Source organism: Rattus norvegicus, chromosome 4 (assembly GCF_021556685.1).
Source record: "Rattus norvegicus strain SHRSP/BbbUtx chromosome 4, alternate assembly SHRSP_T2T, whole genome shotgun sequence".
Lineage (NCBI taxonomy): Eukaryota > Metazoa > Chordata > Mammalia > Rodentia > Muridae > Rattus > Rattus norvegicus.
This window is the reverse complement of record NC_141537.1, coordinates 119934888-119960686: the sequence shown is the minus strand read 5'-3', so window position 1 is coordinate 119960686 and position 25799 is coordinate 119934888. Positions and strand designations below refer to the sequence as shown.

The window sequence follows — 25799 nt, the reverse complement described above, 5'->3', positions numbered from 1 at the left end:
ATACACACATACCACACATACACACACATACCACATACACACACACCACACTACACATACATATACACATAAACCACACATACACATACACATATACACATACAACACAAACACACACCACCTTATACCTACACATACACATCACACATACACACCACACTACACATACACACACACACCTACACGTACACCACACCACATCACACATACACACATATAATAAACACACCACACACACACACACACACACACACACACACACACACACACACATTCGGGGTCTCTTTCAAGCTCACTTATACTGTAGTGTTCTCTACAGTCCCTTCCTGCTTCCCCAGTGGCCTGAGACCCAGCACTTTGGAATGTTCGCTCGGGAGGCTTTTGCTCTGCATAGATGCTGACTCTGGGCAGAGCAGCTGCAAAGCCCTTTTCTGTGCATGGGGGTTGCTCAGGAGTTTCCAGTTTCAGGTTACAGGCAGGAGTTTCCAGTGATAGGACATAGTTCTAGCTGAGCCCCAATGACGTGCATTCTGCACCCTGCCCCCACAACAATCTGACCTAGTCTCATTATCGGATGCATTTTTCTACTTCCTAGAGAGCATATTCTTGTACCCCAACACAGAGAGCAATGCAGCCAGAGGAATATATAGCCAAACCCAGCTACAGGATCAGAGCCACAGAACAAACCACCAGCTCCCTCAAGCTGCAACAATCTGCAGGGGCTGGGCTTAGCAAGTCTTAAATCTATCCATTCCCCCTCCTGCTGTCCCTGCTCCCTTTTCTTGTTGCCCCCCCCTCGTCCACCAGCTTACCCAGTTAACTGTCTTCATTCATTCATTCATTCATTCATTCATCTGTTTGGTGGGGCATTTATTTTTCTTTTGTGACAAACATACTGAAAAACAGCACAAGGAAATCAGACCTTTGGTTCTGAGAGCAACTGGGAGGTCTCGGCTTGAGGTTCCAGAGGTTGATGGAGCTGAGGATGCAGAGGGGACAAGCATTCTCCGCCATCCTGACGTGTGCACACTTCTTTCTGGTTACTTTGGAGCCATGGCCTCTTGCTCTAGATGTAGAAGGCACATCGTCCTGGTTTAAACAAATGAAGGACATTCCCTGGCAGCGGATGATTAGCTAAGGCTGCTGGGACCTGAAAGTATCCTGAAGGAAAGTTCTAGAAAGGCGTCTTTTCCCATGGGAGACACAAGGGGAAGAGAGCCTTCCTCATAGGTGTTGTGTGGGAAACAGTGGCCTCTGAGCTGCAGAGATGAGGGCAGATATCCAAACCCCAGTTGGGCAGAGTGGGAAGTTGGAAGGCATTTGGGTCTTTTAAGGTGTCAGTCAAGCTTGTGAATAAAGTACCTTTGGACAGCTCCTGCCTTCAGACTCTTTTTTTTTTTTTTTTTTTTTTTGGTTCTTTTTTTCGGAGCTGGGGACCGAACCCAGGGCCTTGCGCTTCCTAGGCAAGCGCTCTACCACTGAGCTAAATCCCCAACCCCTCAGACTCTTAATACATACAGATACCTTGATTTCCCTTTATTTTTTTCCACATAAAAACAAATATTTCTCAACTGAAAAACTAAGCCCTCACGCTCAGCCTCTAGATTCGGAAGCTAACAGGTGATGTTGGGGAAGGCAGCGAACTGGTCCTGGGCCTAGTCTAAAGGATGTGGCTGTGGAGCATGTGAGTGTCATAGGGTTGGCCATCTTACCACAGATGCCTGAAGTCTGGTTAAAAACAGAGATGACACATGACTGATATCTTAGCACTTGGGAGGCAGAAGCAGGGGGATTAGAAGTTCAAGGTCTTTTTTTTTGGCTACTTAGTGAGTTTGAGGCCAAACCTGGGCTATTTAAGACCCTGTTTCAAAAAACCAAACTAGGACGGGAGAGATGGGAAAGCAAGGTTAAAAGCATGTGCTGCCTTTGCAGAGCACCTGGGTTTGGTTCCCAGCACCCACGGGAGGTTCACAATCATGCGAACTCCAGCTCCAGCGGATCTGACTCCCTCTTGGGGCGTCTAGTGGCACACACGTGATTCATGCACAGAGAAGCATTCACACACACACTCACACACACACACACTCACACACACACACTCACACACACTCACACACACACTCACACACAGCACACACACACTCACACACACAGCACACACATACACACAGCACACACACACAGCACACACACACTCACACACACACTCACACACACACACAGCACACACATACACACAGCACACACACAGCACACACATACACACAGCACACACACAGCACACACACTCACACACACACTCACATACACGCTCACACACACTCACACACACACTCACACACACACACTCACACACACACATACACATGCACACAGTATGAAAAACACAAAGAAGAAAATGAAGAGCGGGCCATCCTGTTTATAGGAAAGGCGCTTGCCTTTAGCTGTTTTCCTGTCAGACTTTCTCTTCTCTCTATCTCCCCCTCCCCTCTCCAACTCACTACAAGCTCTCTGAGAACTTATGAATGACAGGCCATATGCCCAGCACGGGCTGCGTCTCCCGCAGCCCCAAACATCCTTGTTTTGTCAGAATAAATCTCCTCTGAGGTCTTGGCTGGTAACTCTGTTCCACATGTCTTGCGCTGAAACTGTCACTTGTCATCTAACAGTGCAACCTCACTTGGGTCTCTTTTGTCTAGAACTGTCACCAAGGATGAAATAGCCTGGAGAGAAATCTGGAGGGAGCACGAGGATAAACCAGGCATTACAGGTCTGGAGGTGGGCCCTCCATCCAGCTGTGCCCTGAGAGTGACATCCTGTGTCCTTTGGATAAGTGTGGCTCACTCAATACTGAAGCCGTCCGGTCCTACATGCAAGCTCCCAGGAATGAGAGGGGAACCTCTACACTAGTTCCCAGTCCCTCCTCCCCAGGGGAGCTAACCAAGGATGCTAGGGTTGTGCTGGTGGCTCGTACCAAGCTCCATGAGGGCCATCAGGGTGCTAGCTGATCAGTGATTCCTGCTGTCTGTTGTCAGCACCACTAAGTCTGGCTGTGGCTTCAGGGCAGGCACCTAGGGACCAGCTGGAAGGGCTGTCATGAGGAGCACTGATGGAGCATCTTGGGAAAAAGGTCGTCACATGGCCGCGTGAGCGCATCCTTGTCACACCTTGTTGCCCTCTGGCACATACACTGTGCCTGCTTTGTGTATACCTTTGTCTCTCTTTGGGCGTTCCTACGCCTTGTGCAATGACTACCGAGTGCTTGGCACACACCTGAATGCACGTCCCAGGCAGGTGGCACCTGGCTGGCCCAGCTCTCCCTGTGATCCCTTGGCTACCCTTGTCTCCACTGTCTTCCCTTCACAGATACTTGTGGTTTAGTGGGAAGTAGCCCGTGAGCTCATTCACGGTTCACCTGTGGTGCGCAAGTGTTTGCTTTGTGTGTGTATAGCACAGCTCCCAGGGATCAATACAGCTGAGAGCAACAAAAGAGAGGCACAATAGAGACGATGTCACTTACCATACGTAGGGCAAGCCCTGCTTGCCTGAGCCTTTGCCTTGCACCTGTCTTTGAGGTTTTATGTGACAATTTGTTGAAGCAGATCAAAGGTGCCCCATTAGATACAGTCAATATGCTCACTCTACTACAAGGAAATAGAGGCCAGAGATGTTAATTCACCTACCCAGGGTGCACAGTAGAGAAGCAGGATTTATTCAGAAGTCCACACATTTGGCCAAGACGGATTATAGAGAGAGATTTTTGGTATCGGTGTCATTGTGGTTCAAAGACAAATCTCCTTGACTGCTGTGCTTTTAACACACTTCAGTTTAAAGATCTAAATCTGCCTAGATGGTTAAAATCACCATTTACAATAAGTTTGAGCTGTAGTCTCTTTCTCCCTTTGCTGCCTGTGACATTTGAAGACTCAGTCTTCTGTTTCATGTATGGTATGAACACATTTTAAAATGTTTAGTATTTACTTATCTCTTTATTTATTTATTTATTTATTTATTTATTTATTTATTTATTTATTTGTGTGTGTGTGTGTGTGTGTGTGTGTGTGTGTGCGCATGGTGAGTGCCTGTTTGTGTTTGTGCCTGAGTGTGTGCATGGCTAACTGTGTGTGCCTGTGTGTACATGTGCGCCTGAGTGTGAGTGCCTGTGATACCTGTGTGTGCACGCCACAGTCGGGACGCAGAGGGTGGTGGACACTGGTGCTCAGTTCCCTTTCTCCTTTTTATTTGGTCTAGGACTTCAGCCCAAAGGATGCTGCCACGCACATTCAGGGTGGGTTTTCCCTCTTTGGCTAAACCTCTCTGGAAGCATCCTCACTTGACACACCCGGAGTGTGTCTCCAGATGAATCTAAATGCAGTCAAGCTGACGAGGAAAGCTAAAACTGTGGTTTTTCTAATGCTGCTTCTTGGAGTCTTCGTGCTGTTATCTACGATGGTTGGGTCCATTTATACCCGGACAGTTGTGGTTTGGTCTCCCATTATCCACGTGGCCGTATCCATCACACTCTGGCTTTCTCTGCCAACATGTGTGTGTGTGTGTGTGTGTGTGTGTGTGTGTGTGCGCGCGCGCGCGCTCGAGTGTGTCCATACTAGCCATTCTGACTGGCGGGATGCTTTGTTCCTCACTGTGGTTTTGATTTGCAGTTCCCTAACAGTGATGGTGAACATTTTCTTGTGAGCTTCTTGGCTTTTTACAGATCTTCTCTTGGGGGAATGCTTATTCAGATTGTTTAGCCATCTCAAAGATGGATTCCTTAGTTTTTTGTTGCTAGGTATTTTGAGTTTCATTTAAATTCCAGACATTAATCATTTGCCTGGTTGGACATGATGAACCAGGGAGAAGTTGAGGCATAAGAGGAGGGTACAGGGTGTGTGGATGTGGACTTGCTGTCTAGCGTGTGGATTGTGAAAGATGCTTCACAACTTCCTTAGACACAGTAGCCTCCCACTTAAAGTTTCTGCTTGCTGTAGAATTACTTTTGGTGACTTTTATTTTTGGTGTCGAATTGAGCATTTCATGGAGATCTAGAAGTCAGCAGTAGAGAGAGCCATGTCTCTTAAGTGATTCCAGACATGTGCTGTCATTTCTGGTTCTGAGTTTTGGGGATCTTTTGTTTTATTCCTTTCCTGTTTGGACTTGATGGGTTTTGTTTCAAGTTTTTCATCCATCCCTTTGCCTCGCTTGTGTTTGTTCATGCACAAACATGCATGTTGCATATGCGGTAGTCAGAGGACAACTTGCAGAGCCAAACCTCTCCTTCCTCTGTTTGGGATCCAGGGATCAAATGCAGGTTATCAGGCCTGGCAGGGAGAGCCTTTGCCCACTGAGCCATCTGGTTAACCCTGGAATTGAAACTTTGGTTTTTGTTTGTTTGTTTGTTTCTTGAAAAAAGAGCTCTTGAGTTGTCAGTTCAAAAGCTTTCCCACCTTCCTTACTTCTTTTTTTTTGTGTGTTCATTATTTTCTTCTTTTTATAGACAGTTTGTTGGTTCTTTTTATAAATTATAGACTTGAAGTGTTTTGTTATTTTGTTTGTCCTTTAGTTAAATTAATAGAGAAGATTTGACTTCAGAGCTTTAACCACTAGAGTACCACCACATTTTGATTGCACCTCTGACTGTAGATGGTTAGTGATTATATTTGTTTTCTTGCTTAATTTATTTGAGTAGACTTTTCCTTAAAATACTGAAGAGAAGCCAAGTGAACAGACATCTGTCATTGGTCTTAACTGACCAAAGTTATTGATCTTTTCTTAAAATGTATTTTTACTTACGTGTATGTGTGTCTGTATATATATATGTGCACATGCATTTCCCAGGATGGAAAGAGACAGTTGTGAGGCACCATGTGGGTGCCAGAGTCTGATCTGGGGTCCTTTAGGAAGAGCAGCCAGTGCCCTTACCCACTGAGTCATCTCTCCAGCCCACACTCGGTTTTCCTTTTGTGCTTCTACAAATACGCATTAGGTAGTTAGCATGGGAAATAGTAATTTTAGCCCTGGGGATCCAGTAGTGAATTAAGACCCCAAAGTGTTTGTTCTTACAGGGAGGGGGAAGCAATCACGTGCAGAATTGATGACTACGTACTAAATATAAACAGTTACAGAGTCGATGAAGAACAAAAGCAGAAAAGAATGACAGGCTCCTATGGTTGGAGGTGAGGCCAGTCATGCCCAGAGCAGAGCAGGTATAATCTGAAGAAATTATGGCAGGCGTCTTAGCTTACCTTCTAGATGTAGTTGGAACAGCAACTAATTGTTAGAAACAATAGGGATCATATCTTTTCCATTAGGAGGCCTATAAATAATTTTCCTAAAAATATTTTGTGTGTGTGCATGCATGTGTGTATGCCAGTGTGCATGCATGTGTGTGTGTGTGTGTGTGTGTGTAAGCATGCACATGTGTCAGTGTATTGCATGCCATGGCAAATGAATGGAAGTCAGAAGACAGCCTGTAAGAGTCAGTTTTCTCCTACCAAGAGCTTCCTAGGGACTAAGCCAAGATTGTCAGGTTTGGGGCAAGAGCCTTAAGCCACTACTCCATCCCATAGGACCCCTGATAATGTTTTAACAGCTGAAAGTGGCGGTTTTCACCTTACACTTGACATCACTGCATTACAATTATGAAAACATTAAATTATTGTTGTAGGCAGTTATCTCGCTTATCTGATTTAGAGAAAAAACTTTAAAGTTTTCTTTGTTTCAGAGTAAATAGACTGCAGTCTCATTGCAACTTGATAAGCCATGTTTGGTTGATATTTCAGGGAGGCCTGACATTTTCTGAAGGGAAACAGAGGAGGAATGGATCTAGGGGAGAGAGGAGCCAGAAGGGAGAGGCAGGGGAAACTGTGGTTGGGATGTAATATATGAGAGAAGCATTAAAACAAGTAAATGGTCTGGCACATAAACTTACTCCCAGCACTCAGAAGACAGGCAAATAGGTCTCTAAGGAGCTAAAGACTAGCCTGATTTGCATAGTAAACTGCAGGCCAATCAGAACATGGGAAGACCCTGCCCCCTTCATCCTCCCCCAATAAAAGCAAGAAAGAAAAGAGAGTGGTTTCATGAAAATTGTTGTGCCAGACTTAGAGATTTGCTTCTTATGTCAGTATTTTAAGTAGGCCTTCAGGGAAACCTCTGGTTATAGACTAAATGTTTTTGAGGTGGTCTGTGTCTTCTAAGAGACCAAGGGAAAGCCACAGTGTTTAAATGGGAGTTTAACCATCTCTGCCAGAGTCCAAACTTTCATACTCTCCTTCCCAGGATGGAAATCTCCCAGGACGCATCCCAGTCTACTCTCAGGTAAGGCTTGGGGGCAGCTGTAATAAAGCCCTGGCTGTTTGGCTAGCCAGTCATATTCACTTGGGTGATCTTTAAAGCCACGTGGGTGGGAGAGTGTAACAGGATGCTTGGGGTGCGTTTCTGATGCAGTTGAAGATAGCAGCTCATTAGAGCAGAGGAAGGAGACAAAAATGACCAGTCCTGGCTGTGAGCTTTACATACCAGCTTCTGAGCTGTCTGTGTGTATCTGTATGTGTGTGTCCATGTATACATGTATGTGCATGTGTCTCTGTGTGTATTTGTGTATGTATATGTGCATGTGTGTATTGTCCATGTATGTATGCATGTATGTACATGTGCATATGCATGTATGTGTATATGTGTATGTATGTGTATGTGTGTGTGTATGTGAGATGTGAGATTGCAGGTATGTAACCCAGCTTCATGTGGGTTCTCAGTTTTTAAACTTGTGCTTTCACCCTTGTTCGGCAAGTGCTTCACCTACTGAGTCATTTCTCAAGTCCCTTAACCACTTTAACATGTGACGTGCTGACACCATCATCTGTTTCCTGTGGCCACACCAGTCCTGGGCTCTCTGGACTTTTTCTGACACCCTTCTCCCATACCTTCTTTGCTCTTGAAGATCATTAGAGGTTGGGAGATTGAGTTGGGCCATATTTGAGTTTAGGATCACATTTAGGTTTTTATTCTAAGAACCAGGCTGTGCACATGAGAGACCGTTCTAGCTCTGCTTTCTAAGCTAAGCTGGTGGGAACTGAGCCAATGCACAGGGGCCCAGAGTGGCAAGGTGAGGAGAAGCAAGGCGGGATGCTCTCCCAGGTCTTGGTCTGGATCCCCTTCCTGACAGGCAGCAGAAGTCCCACATCTAGGCTGGGGGCTGTGCACACTGTAGGGAAAGGGGCACTTTATGCCCCCGTTGTTCAATGACACCTATCACAGTCCTGCTCTGCCATGTGCCCTGTGCTAGTGGTGTGGGCTCTGGACAGTGCTCCAGTTTCCCTCTCTAGGAATTCCCTGCAGGATCTGAGACAGAAGACCCAAGCACTTCCAGGGAATCTGTATTCCTGGATAGGAAATGTTCATCAAGCCCAGTGTTCTTGCAAAGAGGCTAAACCCTGTTTCCCTTTCAGCATAAAAACTCAATTTTCATGCCCAAGAATAAAATTTCTGTAAAGCTGTCAATCATTTGTGCATAGCATTGAGCACAAATCAGTGGCCTTCCTCATAGGCGCATCCATTTTTCTTCAAGGTAATCAACGAAGCAATCTCTGGGATTCACACAGGGATCTCTGTAGCTCTGTCCCTCATTGAAAAGTGCTTGAACCAACTCTTTGATTCCTGCTCCCTGGCTGTGAGTTGCTGAGCCCATAGGATGCCCACGTACTGGAGAGATATAGGGATGATTTGCTAAAGACTTACAGGTACTGAGTGGACAGTTTTAGACGTATTCCTTGCAGTTAGAGACCAACAGTGGGTCCCAAGAGATAGGCCCGTGTATCCTTTCTACCAGGCTGTGCAGAGAAGATCCGAAGAGATGTACACTTGGGCATTTGGTTTGCTGTGCATTGTGGCTCTCTGCTGGTTTGTTTTAACTGTCAGCTCAATACAACGTAGAATCACTTGGGAGGAGAGTCCTAATGAGGACTTGTCTAGATCAGGTTGGTCTGTGGCATGTCTGTAGCGGGATTGTCTTGTTTGTACCTTGAGATGGGAAGACTCACCCCGAATGTGGGTGACACCAGGGGTGGGCCCTGAAGTGTGGACGGGTGAAGAAAGGTCTCTTTGGAGTTCTGGGTATCCTGGAAACCCGAGGCTATGTAAACTAGGATGGTCTTGAATACCTCAAGATCTTTCTGCCTCTGCCTCTGTCTCTGAGTGTTGGGATTAATGGAGTGTACCACTGTCACCCAGCTCCTCTCTGTTCTTGACTGTGGATGTGTTGTGACAAGTTGCTCATTTTGCTTTGACATCCATTAGCAATGGAGGTGGCCCGGAAGCTGAGCAAGCCCCTTTCTCCCCCTAAGCTGCTTTTTATCACAACAGGATGCAAACTAGAACAAACCCTACCTGGTAATTGGATGCTATTGCTCTGCAGCACTCTGCCAAGTTTTCTCTTAGCCTCACCCAGAACCTTCCTAGAGTCTTACAGCACAGCAGTTTTCAGCCTGGGGGATGTTACCAGGGAGCCTCAGAAGGAAGAGCCATGGGGCAGACCCTGGAATTTAGTAGGCTGTGCCCCAAGCTCTCTCTGCCTTCCTAACAGTTCTAAGGAATAGTAATATACCCCCACACACAGCCATCCACGCTGTCTGCCTTCAGATCCCAGGGTTTCTATGAATGTTGTCAGGAAATAACCCAGTGGCATTTATTTCTACACGCCATCCTCTCTCCTAGCGGACCTCAGTTCCTCTTGGCACAGGATGAAGTGATAGTTTTTCTCCAGGTAGCAGGAAGAACTTAGTTTCTTCAGTCTGACAGAGGTCAAGTGCAGTCAGGTTTAGGATCCGCACAAAAACCACCTAGAGTTTAAGGAATCGCTTTCTGTCTAAAATTGCTTGCTGCTCTTTCAAAAGACCTGAGTTGGGTTCCCAGCACCCATGTAAGGCTGCTCACAGACTCGTGTGACACTAAATTCAGGGTTCCAATGGCCTCTTTTGGCTAGTGACACTAACTGCACACACCCGTACATAGACACACACGAATGAATACACATAATTAAGAACAATAAATCTGATAAGAAAATTAGCTTCCTTCCCCTCACCCCCTTCACATTTTCAGAGAAAATTTTGTTTCAGCCACATTAAAGAAAAACGTCAGCCTTGATATTTAGGAAAAAAAAAAAGGGTTCATTCCTTCATCCTTCCAAACAAGGTACAATACAACTGAGTAACAATACACAACAGTATCTTATATTCCTCACTACTCTTTAAGTATAATTCAGATATTAAGGAAAAAAGCTTCTAATCACATTAATACATTACAGAAAACCAAAATTAACTTACCACATAAAATAAATTAAAATATTACATATTAACCTTCAGTGCATCATATACAGAAGTCAGAAAGATGAGTTCTAAAAACAGCATAGGGTCCTTATAATAAACTTATAATAAACTTATCACACTATGGAGAGGGGTCGCTTTCCAGTTTGGTGTGTGTACGTGCGCACATGTATGCGTACAACACTGTGTCTTTGAGATAGATCAATGGCTTCAGGGAATACATGTTACACCAGAACATTAAAAAACAAACGTGAGCCAGGTATGGCAGTGCACACCTGTAACCCAGTAGGCTGAGGCAGGGGAATCATGGGTTTGAGGCTGGCCTGGGCTATACAGTGAAACCCTGTGTGAAAAACGTGTTGTCTCATGTGGCCTCCCCTTGGCCTTTGAGAGAGGTAACCTTACTATTCACCATGGGACTGGGGCCTGTAGGCAGTGTCAGCGTGTTGCCGGTCCACCTAGTGGCTCACAGGCACTAGGAAACCTGGCCTGGGGACTTGCAGGGAACAACATCACCATCTAAGACTCAGGGACACAGTCACTTCCCTCACCAGTGTGGGTGGGTGGGTACCAACCATGCCTCCCCACAACCTTTTTAGGAGAAAAAGGACATTGGGACTATTGTTACCACCTTTTTCTGGGCACATGACAAACTGACTTATGGTTTGGGTCTGCGTATGTCCACCTAGAATCTATCTTTCAGACTGAGTCCCCATTGTAGTTTTGCATGGAGAGAACATGTCCCATCATGTGTTTAAAGTTACAGCTAGAGGGGTGTGTGTGTGTGTGTGTGTGTGTGTGTGTGTGTGTGTGTTGTGTATGTAGAATTCAGAAGACATCCTGGGCAAGTTGGTTCTCTCCTTCCACCAGATGGGTCCCAGGGGATTGAACTCATGTTCTCAGGGATATTGGTAAGTGCCATTCTTAACTGAGCTCTCTTAATGACTCCAGAATTAATTTCAATCCATTTAATGGGAATGTTCACAGTCCTCTGAGTCACTGTCCACTGACCTGTGTGTCTGCTGACGAGTGCTCCTGACTCAGTAGCTGCACTGAGTATCAAGAGGGCCAGTGTGACCTGACAGGAGGTGCTGGGACAGCTACCCAGGTCTAACTGTGCTGTGAGATTTGTGCTGTCAGCATTTGTCTGACTTCCAAGAATCAGAGTCACCAAAGAAGCAGGGCTGTCTTATGTCAGGGCAGGGACGATGTCCAACCAGATTTGCCTCAACTTAGTCTCAGCTTCTGACTCTTCAGAGGGTATGACTGGTGGGGAAGGCACTTCTGGGAGACGTTTGAGCCGGCTGCATCTGTGTATGGGTACTGGGATGGTACTGGCTGCTGTGACTGGCTGGACCTGAGAACCGGAATGTTCAGACACTAAAGCTGAGGTCCTCCCAAGATCCTCTGCCTCCACCATTAAAGGTTTGTACTAACTTTTCCCACCTCTGCTGAGTCTTGCATGGTAATATCTTCAGGATGGGACACTAGGTGAAGAAATTCCCAATGATATTTTGATATCAGTTCAAACTCTTTAAAAGAAGTCAGACACCCAGGAGCTTCCAACAGACCAGGAAAGACTTATCATCGGAAGCTAACGGTGTGAACTAAATTAAAACAAGCCCCTCCCTTTGTGTTGGCCCTGGTGAGCTAGTACTTCATACAGGGTCTGCATTGGGGGCCCAATAGAGGGCCAACGTCCAGTGAGGTCGATGGGTGTCTGAGCAGCAGGCTACACTTGGCCTTGACCCACATGCACGACCCAAGGAAAGCAAACTTAACCTGTCTTCTTTAATAACCGTAAAGACTCTGCTGGGTGCGGTGCTGTACACCAGTAAGCCCAGCTCTCAGGATGCTGAAGCAGGAGGATCTTAACTTCAAGGCCAACCTGGGCTACACAGCAAGACCTTGTCTCACAAAACAAGATAAAACATCAAACCAAAATAATAATAATAATAACAACACAAGTGACGATTTCCGCCTGGAGCCACGTCGACTGAGTAGTTAGAGGTCAGCACTGAACCAACCCACTTTCTTCTTGTGGAGCTTGAGGCATTGTTAACAAAGGGAGCCAGGGTTAAGACCTGGGCAGATTGATATCTAGGTCATATGAGAAAAGAAAACATTCACAGAGAAAGGTGGAATGGAGAAGAATGAGGAACAGGCAGAACTTGCTGAGAATTTGGTATGTCAAACACCCCTTTTCCTGACGTTACGTTAAAGGCTCTGGAGGGTGGAGGGCCCTTTAAGTTCTGAGTTGGAGAATGGCCTCCTCCACAAGCAGCTGGATGTATTTACTGTCTCCTGACAGTCCTGAGCAGCACAGGGAGGAGGTGGGCTCAATGGGTCAGAGCGCCCTCCAGTGCTCAGGGAACATAGCTCCTTCCCCGGAGGGGAGTGGAGAGGCTTGGTAGCGATTTCATTAGTAATGCCAACATTCTGAAAGGGGAAACAAAACAAAACAAGACAGGGGGGCTATTTCTCTTAATGCTTGAAAATAAATAGGAAAGGTAAATTTCTCCTTCTAAAAATGAGCAGAAACCAATAAAGAGGGGGTCACCTTCACGGATTTGGCCCACGGCTCATGGCTGATGCTGGAGCTGGGCTCACGAGGAGGCTAATCCAACTTAATCGAGTGATGGAATGTGCGTCCTCCCTCAGTGCCCACACAGGCTCTCTTGTCCTCTTGCCCTTGCTAACTTTGCCACAGCATATATCCAGGGACTTTCCTGTCTTAGTGGGCACAACCTCCTGGTAGCAGTTTGGTTCCCAGCAGAATGCACTTTTGAGTTCTGTCTCTACAGCCCCTGGGAGGCTCCCATCCCCACAGCCTTACTTTATCAAAGTGGCTGAACATTTCTATTTGGTGTAACTTCACAGCCAGCCGCTCGTGGATCATTAACATGGATGCCCGATACTGACATAAAGAGAATACAAACAAAACCGCGTCATCCACCTAATACATAAGACACATCATCCTGGCAACCGTTTGAGGAGATGTCAGGGCTCATGCCGGGGCCATGGTGTCTTCAAAGGACAATAGATGTTTCCCCTTGTCCATTTTGTACACCAAGCGTGGAGTCTCTGTGGGGGGTTAGACGGCCCATGGAGAAGAAACAGTTTGGAGTCCACGGACAGCCTTCTTGGTGTGGGTTAGCAAGAAGGCCAGCCCTTTGAGGTTCTTGTTCAACTTGTCGTTCAAATGTTGTCTACTGGCCTCTTCTCTAGGGTGCCCAGCGGGCAGCTTTATCACACAGTTTTGAAGCTCGTAAAGGACAGAGAGCTGCCCAGGTGGTTGTACATTGAGGGGGAAGGTCTCCCAGCATGTCCCGGGGCCTGGGCACTGCTGGTGGTGTTGTCCTGAGACACCTTTCCTTGGTTGGGCTGTCATCGGCCACCTGGCCAAATTCCTCCTCTGGGATCTTCAGACCACTGGTAGACAAGAAAAAAAGACACGGTAAGTTGTGTGGTCCTGAGCCATACTGGGGACAGAACTTAAGGCAAGATCATCGAATGTTACTGGTTTCTCTGAGCGCCAGGCCCAGTTCCAGGTCGGCTTCAGGGGCATCGACTTCTGAAATGTTGTTTTCAGTGATAGAATATGAGTCACATAGTGTGTGTGTGTGTGTGTGTGTGTGTGTGTGTGTGTGTGTGTGTGTGTATGTTCAGTGGCAAAGAAAGATGAATTACAGTAGAGTGGAGGTTGGGGAGATATTTCTGTCAGGAGGGCTGTAGTTCAACCAGACTGGTGGCTAGTTCCCCTGTAAGGAGTGGCAGAAAAAGTTCCTCACCCCACCCCACCCCACCCCACCCCACCACTGTTTTGTCTTAGCACCTCTGTGCCAACTTGGAAAATCGTGGCTATTCTCTCTAGTTGGTAGTCCCTCCCCAGAAAGAAAAGGGTGGAAGCTACCCTTTACCTGTTTCAGAGTGGCAGCAGGCAGTCCTTCCTTTCAGGAGGGCGCTGGGCTTCTCGTGTCTGCAGACGAGGGCACGGCACCACTCACAGTGCTTGCGGACCTGACAGCAGCTGGTGACAGAAGGGACAGGCTGAGCTGCACCTGCCTGGCAGGAGAGCCCAGCTGGTAGCCCTGGGTACCCACTGGGGCTTCCAGAACATCAGCCACCTCAAGACACTGAGGACCTGGACAGATCCTGACCAGCCACAAAGTACATGTTGGCTGTTGTACTTTGCATTGGCAATATCGCTATGGCTCTGCTCTAGACTCCCCAAGTCACCTGGCTCCAGATTCCGGCTACCTGAGGGGACAAGTCAGTCACATAGCTGCTTCTCTATAGAGGGCCAGCTGAGAAGTTCTGCCAGTGTAGCAATGGCCTTACATCAGACACAAGGCCTAGGACAGCAGACCCTGGGGCCGGAGGCCATGATGCTTCAGGAGGTGGCCCTTCATCCAGGAGTGTCACTGGGTTTGTGCCTCAGATGTCCCAACAGAAGCAACTCATCAGAAAAGTGCCTCTTATTGCTCTGTGTGCAATCTGGTCAGCCTTGAAGGACAAAATCCTGGCATTGGCTTCCCACCCAGCCTCACTGAAATAGCCTTTGTGTGTTCTGCCGCCCCATTCTTGAGTGAACTGTGCTCACAGGGGGCCTTTAACTTACTGAATGTGCCCTGTGCCGATTCAAACTAGGGAAAATCTTCTGGCCCTCTGACTTAGATTTAACCATCTCAAGGAGTAAGTCTGGCTTAGTGTCTGCTGCTGCGAATACAGCACTGTATTCCGGGGCTCCAGTTGCACTGTCCAGGCCTGTGGGCAGCTATGGGCAAGCTAATAGAATAAGATACTCATGTAGTCTCCCTTGACCTGGGGCTCAGCTCAGCTTCCTGGAGGTTGCAATTTGGAGGATGAGAGGGTGGTAGAGGAGAAAGAGGGAAGGCAGTGTGTGGGTTGATGACAGCATCGGAACCTCTGGTGTAACTTTAGAACCTGTCAAGTGCTTTCTGCAAGGAGGAAGCACTTTCGCTGTGGTCTAAGCATGCTGGGGCCATTTCTAGCTCTCTTTGGAGCTCCTGCCCAGACCATACGTTTTCAGAAGACTGGGTTCAAGGGCAGTGGTGGAACATGTCTTTGATTTGACATGACTTCTAGGAGAGCTCAGAACCTCTGCTAGCAACCAACCCGTGCTCCAGGCATTCGCACAGCTTGCCTGACACTGTGTGGAGAGACATTAACTGTCCTCAAAGCTCAGCTGACATCACTCTTATGTCACAACAGTAAGCCGATGGCTCTTTTGTTCGGTCATACTTGAGATGCCTCTGGCAGAGCAGGTGGGGGTGGGGGACATGAGCTCAGGAATGACAAATACTCACTGGATCAGCACACAGGTGATAATGAGGACAGCCAGGGCCACAATGGAGACTACCACCAGGGCAGTGATGGCCTGCTTCTTCTGGCTGGCAGCCACCACTGCCAGGAGATCTGCATGCTCACAGCGAACACCCACGTACCCAGAGTGGCAGCTGTGGGAGAAAGGAATGTTAGCCTGCTCTTGACGGAGGGCTCCTTACCCAGGCTAAGTTAGAAGGATCTGGGGCCCATTGAACAAACTACAATGGGCCCTGGCATCCTTTGTGATTGGAGACAAAGCTGTGAGGCAGTGAGTCCATTCTCCTGTCAAGGTGCTGCTTGCTGAGGGGAGGGAAAACTGATCCTCTGTTTTATACCAAGGGTACCCTGTGATCACTGTCCTTATGTTAGCCTTTGAGTGCTAAAGGCAGCATTGATGACAAGAAATTGATAGAATTGATAGGTGATGAAACTCCTGGTTATTGTTCCTCTGTGTGCTATGTGTGTGAATGAGTGTGTGTGTGTGTGTGAATGAGTGTGTGTGTGTGAATGAGTGTGTGTGTGAATGAGTGTGTGTGCATGTGTGTGTGAATGAGTGTGCATGTGTGTGTGAATGAGTGTGTGTGCATGTGTATGTGTGTGCATGTGTGTGTGTGTGAATGAGTGTGTGCATGTGTGTGTGTGCGCACGCGTTCGTGTGCATGCATGTGCTGGTACAGGTGTATGGGTGCATGCACATCTCTGAAGGCCAGAAGTCGATGTTGTGTTTCTTCCTGTATCACCCTCTGCCTTATTTTGGAGACAAGGTTTCTTGCTGTATCTGGAGTTTACCTAAATGGCGAGACTGGCTGGCCATCAAGTCCCAAGGATGCTTCTGTCTCCTCAGTTATGGGATTATATAGATTGTTACTGGGGGTGAGGGATCCCATCCTCTTAGAAGAGAAGCGGAGGGGCAGTAGAGGAGTGGCTGGGTGAAGGGAGAACCAGGAAGGGGGGGCAGTAATCGAATATAAAGTGAATAGATAAATAAATGGAAGAAAAAAGGGGGGCTCTAAAGAATAAAGAACACAGAGTGGATCTTGGGCTAAAAGGCCCTACTGGGTACCTGCCACTGTGTCAGACTGGCTCTACAGCCATTCCAGGTGGGATCCCTGAGTCCTCTCAGCTCCCAGAGAGTCTCCAGGATAAACAGGGTATGTTTCCTCAGAACATGGCTTTTGTCCAGGGCTGAGCATCAGGATTTGGATGATGAAGGGACAGGTGGTGAAGGGGTTAATGGCAACCAGAAGATACTGAATATTTCTATAGAAGCTGCAGATGCAAGGGTACACAGTCTTTCCAGACTCGTTCAGGGTGGTTTTTATCTGAAACTCAATGACTTGGGTTTTATTGTTTTGCTTTTGAGACAGGGTCTTGGCTAGCTCAAACTCATGATCCTCCTGCCTCAGCTTCTGAATGTCTGGATGGCAGCAGCATACCACCAAGCGGGGCTGCTTGTTCTTTGGTTGGGGTTCTCCGATGCTTGGTGTGTTCTCTCATTTAATCTTGTCATGAAAAAGTCAAGTCGCCTGCAGTCCCTACACCTGCTCCCCTGGGGACTTCAAGGACATTTGTACCAAGTCCATAGCTGGGATCCTGCTCCCTCTCCTTTGTCGGGCTGGTAGGCTTATTATGGGCTAGCCTCTCGAGGGACTGGAAAAGATGAGAGTAAAAATCGAGTGTGGTGTAAAGGCCTTGTGTCCTTGGGAAAGAAAGCCAGGCCGGGATAGCAGGGAAATAAAAGAATGCCCGAGGTTCTAGGCCATCAGGCCGTCTACACCGACTCCTGGCTCAGCGCAGTGGGGTGCAGACAAGTCCTGTCTAACTAAACAAACACAAGGGAGGCAGAGAGGAGACCCCGCTCACTGGGGAGACACTGGCCTTTCCCCTGGGGGCAGATGGGGACTGGCAAGGTGGTACAGAACCCAGGGCAGGTGGGGGATGAGCTGTTGGCTTGGGCCACACAGGGTCTGAGTTGTTTGTGTCTCAACAAGTGAGACAGGTCCTCTTAGCCCATCTTCATGCTCTGCCTCTGGACCCAGACGTCCCTACCTTCCAGAGGCTCCCTGAATTATGGAACCCTTTCTGTGATATTTGACACCTCCTCCATGCAGGGTCTTAATCTACATCCTGCCAGTTCGATGGTCCACATGGTCCCTGCTAGCCCCAGGGTAGATGTATGCACGGGTGGCCACACATGGGTGCTTGGGCATCAAGTCTGATATCTCTCACCTGGAACACAGTCCCTCACTCTCTCCACACTGCTCCCACAGACCACATTCTCCCCAACTACATGCTTTCTGCATTCACCCGCACGCCAGCCTGTCTGCTTTCCCACGGCTCGCTCACTCAGAGTCTCCCAGACCCCGCCCATCATTGAGCACCCTCTCTCCCATGTGCCCACCCTCTCTCTCCTGTGTCCACCCTCTCTCCCCTGTGCCCACCCTCTCTCCCCTGTGCCCACCCTCTCTCCCATGTGCCCACCCTCTCTCTCCTGTGCCTACCTTCTCTCCCCTGTGTCCACCCTCTCTCTCCTGTGTCCACCCTCTCTCTCCTGTGTCCACCCTCTCTCCCATGTGCCCACCCTCTCTCTCCTGTGCCCACCCTCTCTCTCCTGTGCCCACCCTCTCTCCCCTGTGCCCACCCTCTCTCTCCTGTGCCCACCCTCTCTCCCCTATGCCCACCCCCTCTCCCATGTGCCCTCTCTCTCTCCCCTGTGCCCACCCTCTCTCCCCTGTGCCCACCCTCTCTCCCCTGTGCCCACCCTCTCTCCCCTGTGCCCATCCTCTCTCCCCTGTGCCCACCCTCTCTCCCCTGTGCCCACCCTCTCTCCCCTGTGCCCACCCTCTCTCCCCTGTGCCCACCCTCTCTCCCCTGTGCCCACCCTCTCTCCCCTGTGCCCACCCTCTCTCCCCACCCTCCTTGCTCCTGGGGTCTGGCCTTGACCTACAAAATGCCCTGCTTCTCAGCAGTTCCTCATGAATGGGACAAAGGCAAGAAGTGACATCTTGTCTTCTCCTTAATTCCCAATCTTCTAATATTAGACTTAATTATGCCGATTATTTTAAGCACAAGTCACACAAGGAGGGAGGAGTGTCACCTCACCTGGCCACAAATGAGCCACACCCTCACTCTGATGCCACCTCTACCTCTGTCAGGCAGATTAAAGAGAAATGTACCTGTGTGTGTGTGTGTGTGTGTGTGTGTGTGTGTGTGTGTGTGTGCGCGTGCGCGCGCGCATGTGTGTGTATGCATGCATGCATGCATAAGTGACTAAAATTCATTACATAAATGTATAAAACTGTAAAACAGTTTTTTTAACAAAAACAAACAATAAAAAAACTGAATAAAAAAAGAAACCCCAAAGGAACATTCTCAGGCCCTGCAGGACTGAGGGCGGAGCTCAGAGTGACAGTGCTTGCCTTGCATGCACAAAGCCCCAGGTTCACACCTAGCAACACACCCAAGAAAAGCAGAAAGCAGAAACCCTCTGCAAACCCACTTTAGATGAAGCACATTGATTTCTGTGCTTTAGATTCACCAAACTCCTCTTCTGTCCAGATGGTGCCTGGTGCGCACTATGCTAACCAAGGCTGGGCATTATCTCTGTACTCAATGATACTTTGTATTTCAGGTCAGATCCTCAGGGCAGGAGCTCAAAGGTACACAGCTTGGCACAGGCTCTGTAGCCAAATTGGCCCATGTTCAAAGCCCTTTCTTCACTTCCTGTCTATGTAACTTCGAGCCAGTAACTGCTCTTTACCTTCAAGAAGGCTAAAGGAGCCTTGTCCACACCGGCGAGCCGTGCTCAGCACAGAGGCAGGCTATGTCTCTGTTAGGTATGGAATTAGACAGTGGGGGATGGGCTGGGAGGCGGCTCAATTGGAAAGGGCTTGCCTTACAGTGTGAGGATCTGAGGTCGAGCACCTGAGTGAAGCTTGTCTCTGATCACATTTTGTATCAGCTTGTGCGTCACACGCATCATCCCACGGGGCTAGGCTGGGAGCAGACTTCCTGGACCGCTGGAGTGAGAGCTGAGCTCACCTGAATCAAGAACTGGGTGTGGTTCAGAGGCAGAGAACACTCGTTTAGCCCTGGGTTCCATTCCCACCTCTGAAATAACGAAAAGAACTGGATCCACCCCATACTACTATCTTTCCCATGGGGCTGGGAGGCCAGGGCTTCCTCTTTAGCTCGGAGGGAAGGGTCTCTTGGGACACCTCCTAGAGTTTTTCAGTGATGACACAGAACTCACACCCCTGCCACCTCCCAGTGTTCAGAGCTTAAAATTCTGGTTGTGGACCTGAAAACTAAACCCTACTTAATTAAATCAATGAATGTGGATCGGTGTGTGTGTCCAGAGGCACAGCAGCAATCTCTTTGCAGTACTCTCTGTGCTCCCATGGCTGAGGCTGAATGGGTCCAGGTCACATGTATGGGACACTCAATTGGATTTCAACTCAGGTCTGTCTGACCCCTCAGATCCCGAGAGAGACCCTCGCTGTCTGCTTTGGGTAGAGACAAAACCAAGGCATAATTCTCTCCAGTCCTGCCGTGGGGTAATGTCATGCTACGCCCCTGCTGGTCTGAAGTCACACCACCTTGCTCCCCCACTGGTGTTCAGAGGCTGATGGAGGTGCCGGTGGGGGTTCCTATGCCAAGAGCAAATCCCCCATCTGGATCTGATCTCTGCGGCTGTAGGGCTGCCTGCCTGCCTGTGCCGGAATGTTGCTCATGGTCTGCTCTCTCTAGTGTCTGGCTATTCCGACTCACTGGCATGCATTGTGGCCAGCTCCCTGGCCAGGCCATCGGGGAATGTTTTCTTTGAGTGACAGATATGTGTTTCTCTGGGGTCACTGACGGGCTCTTCAGTCACCAGGAACATCCAAGACAGTCTCCTGTGGTTCCTCACACTGGTCACCTGAGTGGATTCTGCCTCCTTCCGTCAGCAGACACAACACCTGCCCATGCCACCTAGGTACAAGGGTGGCCCCTGACCTTACATCTCCATAGTTTTCTGTTTCCTACATATCTTCCTGCCATGGCGTTGGACTCCAGGGAGATTTCTACAGCGTTCAGACAAACAGTCTTGGGCTTGTCTGAAACAAGCACATTTGAGGATAATTTTCGAGATTGTCTGATGAGTGGTATATTTTTTTATCCCCTAGTTTTAGAGTATGAAATGTTGCTTTAGGTTTTCTGGGAACCTAATTCTTCTTGGAGAGTGTGCTGAGAAGCAGTGCCCGCCTCTGCACCACATTCTCAGCTTGCTAGGGTTTCTTTACGAGTCCCTGACAGATGGGGCCCTACCTCAGGTATGTCAGTTTTATTGACCAGAATGTTGCATGTGTCAGCTCCTCCAAGCCGGGAAGTTCTTAAGAGCGGGGACAGAATGTTCTGGCTTTCCCTGTAGAGACTCGGAGTTTCTGGTCTGGTGGGAATTTGGTAGCTAGAACATTCTTTTGGTTACTATAAATATAAAGAAGGTGTAAGGTGTGGTCCTGTCTCTCAGAGCTGATGCATCAGAAGGGGTAGAGAAGCAAACCTTACCAGGTCTCCAGGTCAGGACAACGTGCCTTGTTTGGAGAGACTGGCTCTGGGCCCCCAGAGTGTTGTGCAGAGGAGAGGGCCTAGCCCTCGCAGCCCCCACAGTCTCTGATGCTAAAAGGGCCCTCTGTGGATTAAGGGCCACTCACTGACAACACTCAGGGGTCATGTGAATGGTGAGAGGGAATTAGTGGGTGACTGTAAGCGAACAGGGATGGCAGTAGGTGGTGGACACCAGCATCCTGCTTTGGTGTCAGGCTATCCTGGGGGAAGGTGGGAGCCAGAGAGCTGGAGAGGACAGCCCTGTCTGGGTAGTATGGAGGTACACCCATGGGGAGTCAGGGCAGTACTGTGTCTTCTGTTGAGTCACGAGAAGCTGAGCACCTGTTGGGAAGTGTGAAGCCCAACTCCAAGATGTACACAAGGACTTAGGGTCACCTGCACAGTAACATGCCCATAGGCTAAATACTGCCCCCAGGCCCCCAGGATACAGGAGGGAAACTGAGAGAAGAAGGTGGTTGCTGTTTTCCATGGCCTTGGCTTTCCCAGGTTGGCAGAGTGTCCTATTCTCAGCCCTTGTCTCCAAAGGAGGCTTGTGAAGAGTCAGTACGCCTGGTCCTGACCTTTCTCCGGTTCGCTTGCTAGAGTAAAATGCCCAAAGTATCCTTGGAAACAGGGCTCTTGATGACTTGAGGTGAATTCTGTGACAGAAGCATTTAAGTTCATCTTGTCACAGTCACAACAATGAGCATCTGCAAACATCTCTTTGTGAACTTACATGGCTCCCACTGTCCAGAGGATAAAGGCTCCGTTTCAGGGGACCCTGCTCTCTGGTTGGATCTTCTGCCTACCTGCTGCGGGTTCCTACCTGCTGCGGGTTCCTACCTGCTGCGGGTTCCTACCTGCTGTGGGTTCCTACCTGCTGCGGGTTCTGACCTGCAGCAGCCCTTGGCACCTGTGACTGCACATCTTTCTGCGATTACCACGGGCTCTTTTTTTATTTATGTGTGGAAGTGTGTGCACACAAGTGTGTGTTCATGTGTGCATGCAAGTGTATGTGCCCAGACACACACGTTTGACACACATGTGGAGGTCATAGGGTGACCTTAAGGGTTGGTCTTCACCTCTTGTTTGAGACGGGACTTCCTTGTTCGTTGTTGCATACACCAGGCTAGCTGGACACTGAGCTTCTGACAAGTCTCCTGCCTCTGACCCCATCTCCTGGTACAGGTGCACTAGGATTACAGACATGATCCCTACTGCACTGGCTATCAGGTCATCAGGCTTATGTGGCGAGTGCCTTACCCTCGGAGCCATCTCCCCACCTCCTATTGTTGGCTCGTGTGTCATGTGTGAGGGAGGCTCGGTGCCTGCACAGGGCTTTGTGAGCCACCAGGGAGTTGGAGCCACCATGGTGTGACGTGAGCACTGACCCTTTGCACACCCTTCCAGCTACTTCACAGGCTGGATACAGAATGTGGGGTGCATGGATACTTCATCATAGAGGTTCAAGTACCCAGGTCAATGTTTTCCTCCAGGAATTCTCTAAGTAGAAAACTGAACTCTAGTCAGTTTGCTGTTTAAAAAACAGATCCCAGTTCCAGCACCCTGGGACTCCTTGCCCCCTGGACATCTGGTTGGCAGTTGCCCAGCCCTCTGGGTCTCAGATAGAGAGCCAGCCACATAGAAGCAAGCAAGCAGGCACTCTTTTATTGGGTGCCTGGCCACCCCTGGCCTCCCCAAGTCTAGGGGATACTTACACACATGCTGGCTTCTCTTCCTGCACCAAAAACCTGCAGGTCCCATGGAAACAATACTGAGTGTGGGAATCTGGGCACTTGTTGAAGTGAGACACCACTGCAGCCGCCACGGGTGAGTCTGCTGGGGCAGAGAGACATCGTCAGACCTGGCATAGCTCACACTCAGGAGGAACTTCTGCCCTCATCTGATGCCTTCTGCAAAACTCACTTCCTGATGCCCAGCCAGGACTCAGAGTCTTCCTTATGCAGCCTGGGTATTTTTCTAAGATAACAAAAGAATTTCTCCAAAGGCTTTGGTATAATTCAAAGAGAGTTAGGTTCATTTGCAAGGTGGCGCACACCTGAAATCCTAGCACCCAGGAGGTAGAGGCAGAAGGGTCAGGAGTTTGAAGCTAACCTAGTCTATATGTGGAGCTTGAGGTCAGTCCAGATTCCATCATCTCCAAACCCAAAAGGGACTAAGGAGTATCTCAGTGGGCAAAGTGCTCACTGTGCAAAGATGAGGACCTGAGTCTGGGCTCCAGCACCCACATAAGAAGACATTACAGTGAGGATTGCAGCTCCAGCACTGTAGTCCCTGAGGGATCACTACACTGCCGAAGGCAGAGCTCTATGCTTTGTAACAGAATAAGGAAGGTGCTCATTACAGAAATACACCAACACACATGCAGGACAGACTCAACTTTCCTGCGTCTGTGTCCAGAGTCTTTGAAGGAGTCACTGTAAGCCAAGGCAGATTACCACCTCAATAACATCCCAAAGATGCCTGCCAGTGTACCCCCTGTCTCCTGTGCCATCACACAGCCCCAAAACTGGACTCACACCATGAAGAAAGTCCACATGACACCCAAAGGTTTGTCTCTCTGTCCTTGGAGCACAGGGTGAGAATGGGAAGCCTGTTACTTCTGGTTCTCTGGTTTTTGGGTCTTGTATAGCCCAGGCTGGACTAGAATTCACTGTGTAGCCCAGGCTAGCTCATCCCAGCCCATTATCTGCCTGCTACCTACAATGCATGCTTCCAGTCCTTTCTGACGCCCTTCTTCAGGCTAAAGGCCTCAGAAAGGCTGAATGAGCAGTGCTAACCCATGCTACAACAGCTAAATGGTAGTTGAAAAGAAAACCCTTTGCTTTAACTACAGTGATACAATTACCTTCGAAACTTTACCAGGAGCTTAATAGATTGCTGAACTGCCAAAGTAGTTCATTGAAACTACTGATATATCACAAAAACCACTGTAGAGAATAAAGCACATTTTTTTTTTTGGTTCTTTTTTTCGGAGCTGGGGACCGAACCCAGGGCCTTGCGCTTCCTAGGCAAGCGCTCTACCACTGAGCTAAATCCCCAACCCTAATAAAGCACATCTTAATCCTCTGTTCATCAAGAGTCATAAAAACACAGCACACACCAACATACTTGTCAACTTAAATTCCTCTTCTAAAAATCAAGGGCAATCACATTGTGACTAGGAAACTGCCCTTGTCTGGGACCCATAAAAGTGTTTGTGGCCACCTAGGGCACCTCGGGGTACACTCAGATCTACACACAAGCTCATTCCTACTGACGTTCAAGGCTGTAAGGCTGGAGAGGGCTCTGCTGTGTGCCAGGCCCTGTCCTCAACTGTGTCAAGGCAGGGCAAGCAACTGACCAAATATGGGCTTTGCCCGGGTACTCTCTCCTCATTAGGTAGGGGGCAACATTGCTTCTAGTTTATCTAAGTAAGTTTATGAGGAGACTCCAAGTTCCTGATATCTTCCCCCAAGATTGGGCCTCTCAACTTCTTTTTATCCTTTTATTTTTTAAATTAAAGTGTGTGTGTGTGTGTGTGTGTGTGTGTGTGTGTCACTGCAAATGCTGGCAACTGATCTTGAGTCCTCTGGAAGAGCACTACTGGATCTAAACTACTGGGTTATACCTCCAGCTCTTTCTCCTTGCTTAAAGGTGTCATTATGTAGCCCAGGCTGGCCCCAAATTTATATCAATTATCCTACTTTAGCTGAGGGCTAGAATTATAGGTGTGTACCATGACGCTTGTCCCCCTCTTTCCCTTGCCCCTCCCTTCTCTTTCTAAAACTCAATAAAATATCAAGAGCCATAAGGAAAGCTTAAGGAAATATAGCCAGGTAGAAAAGGTGGGGGAAGGGTAGGATACTGGGCAACATCTAAAGAAGGGCTGGCCCTTGGAGGGCAGGCCAGGCCCAGTCTCCTGCCCAGGGCCATCTTGTACAGGCACCATGTCTGATTAGCTATGGGGCTGATAGGAAAAGCAAATGTTCTGGTTAGGGAGTAGCCCAGCACCAGGCACTTGTAAGCAGCTGGGGTTTCAAAACTGCTCAGTTCCTGTCGTGAAGTTGACGAGAGGCCTCTCCATCCTGGAGATCCGACACCCATCTTGTGGACATACTGCTCTCTGGGGAAACTATGAAAGAGAGACCACAGACCCACTAATAAGGCCCAGAGCCCAGCCCGGCTCACAGAAAGAGTCTGGAATAGTAATCAGGGGAAGAGGAAGTCCCTGCCTCAATCCACAGCAGGGTCAGAAGCCTGGGCAGACACCATCTGCAGGGTCTCTGGGAGTTGAAGTAGGGGAGCTCCAAGGTTGCCACAGCCACACCCCCGAGCAGTCTTGAGGAGGAGCCCTAATTGGCCTGTGTGTCTAGCTAGCTGATGGGGGCCTACGAGACATCTTCCCCAGATGTAGCGTTTGCCGGTTGTAAAGCTGACGTCATTTATAGCCCTTCCATCACTTCCGTAAGTAACCCAAGTAACTTTCCAACATGACAACATGACATCGGGCAGGATTTCCAGCCAAGGGTAGCAGTTCAGAGG

At 48.7% G+C, this 25799-nt stretch overlaps 1 protein-coding gene across 4 annotated transcripts in view; it reads right to left on the bottom strand.

Moving 5' to 3' along the window:
• Positions 1 to 10142: 10142 nt before the first annotated feature.
• Tgfa (transforming growth factor alpha) overlaps positions 10143 to 25799 on the bottom strand; it is an 83368-nt gene continuing 67711 nt past the window's right edge. Inside the window, exons 3-6 of one of the 4 annotated variants that reach the window (XM_087656004.1) lie at positions 22973 to 23093; positions 15650 to 15799; positions 14240 to 14349; positions 10143 to 13751 (exon numbers count right to left, since the gene is read on the bottom strand). In XM_087656004.1, the coding sequence (XP_087512130.1) occupies positions 13744 to 13751; positions 14240 to 14349; positions 15650 to 15799; positions 22973 to 23093 (389 nt within the window). In that variant the 3' untranslated portion in view covers positions 10143 to 13743. 4 annotated transcript variants of the gene reach the window in all.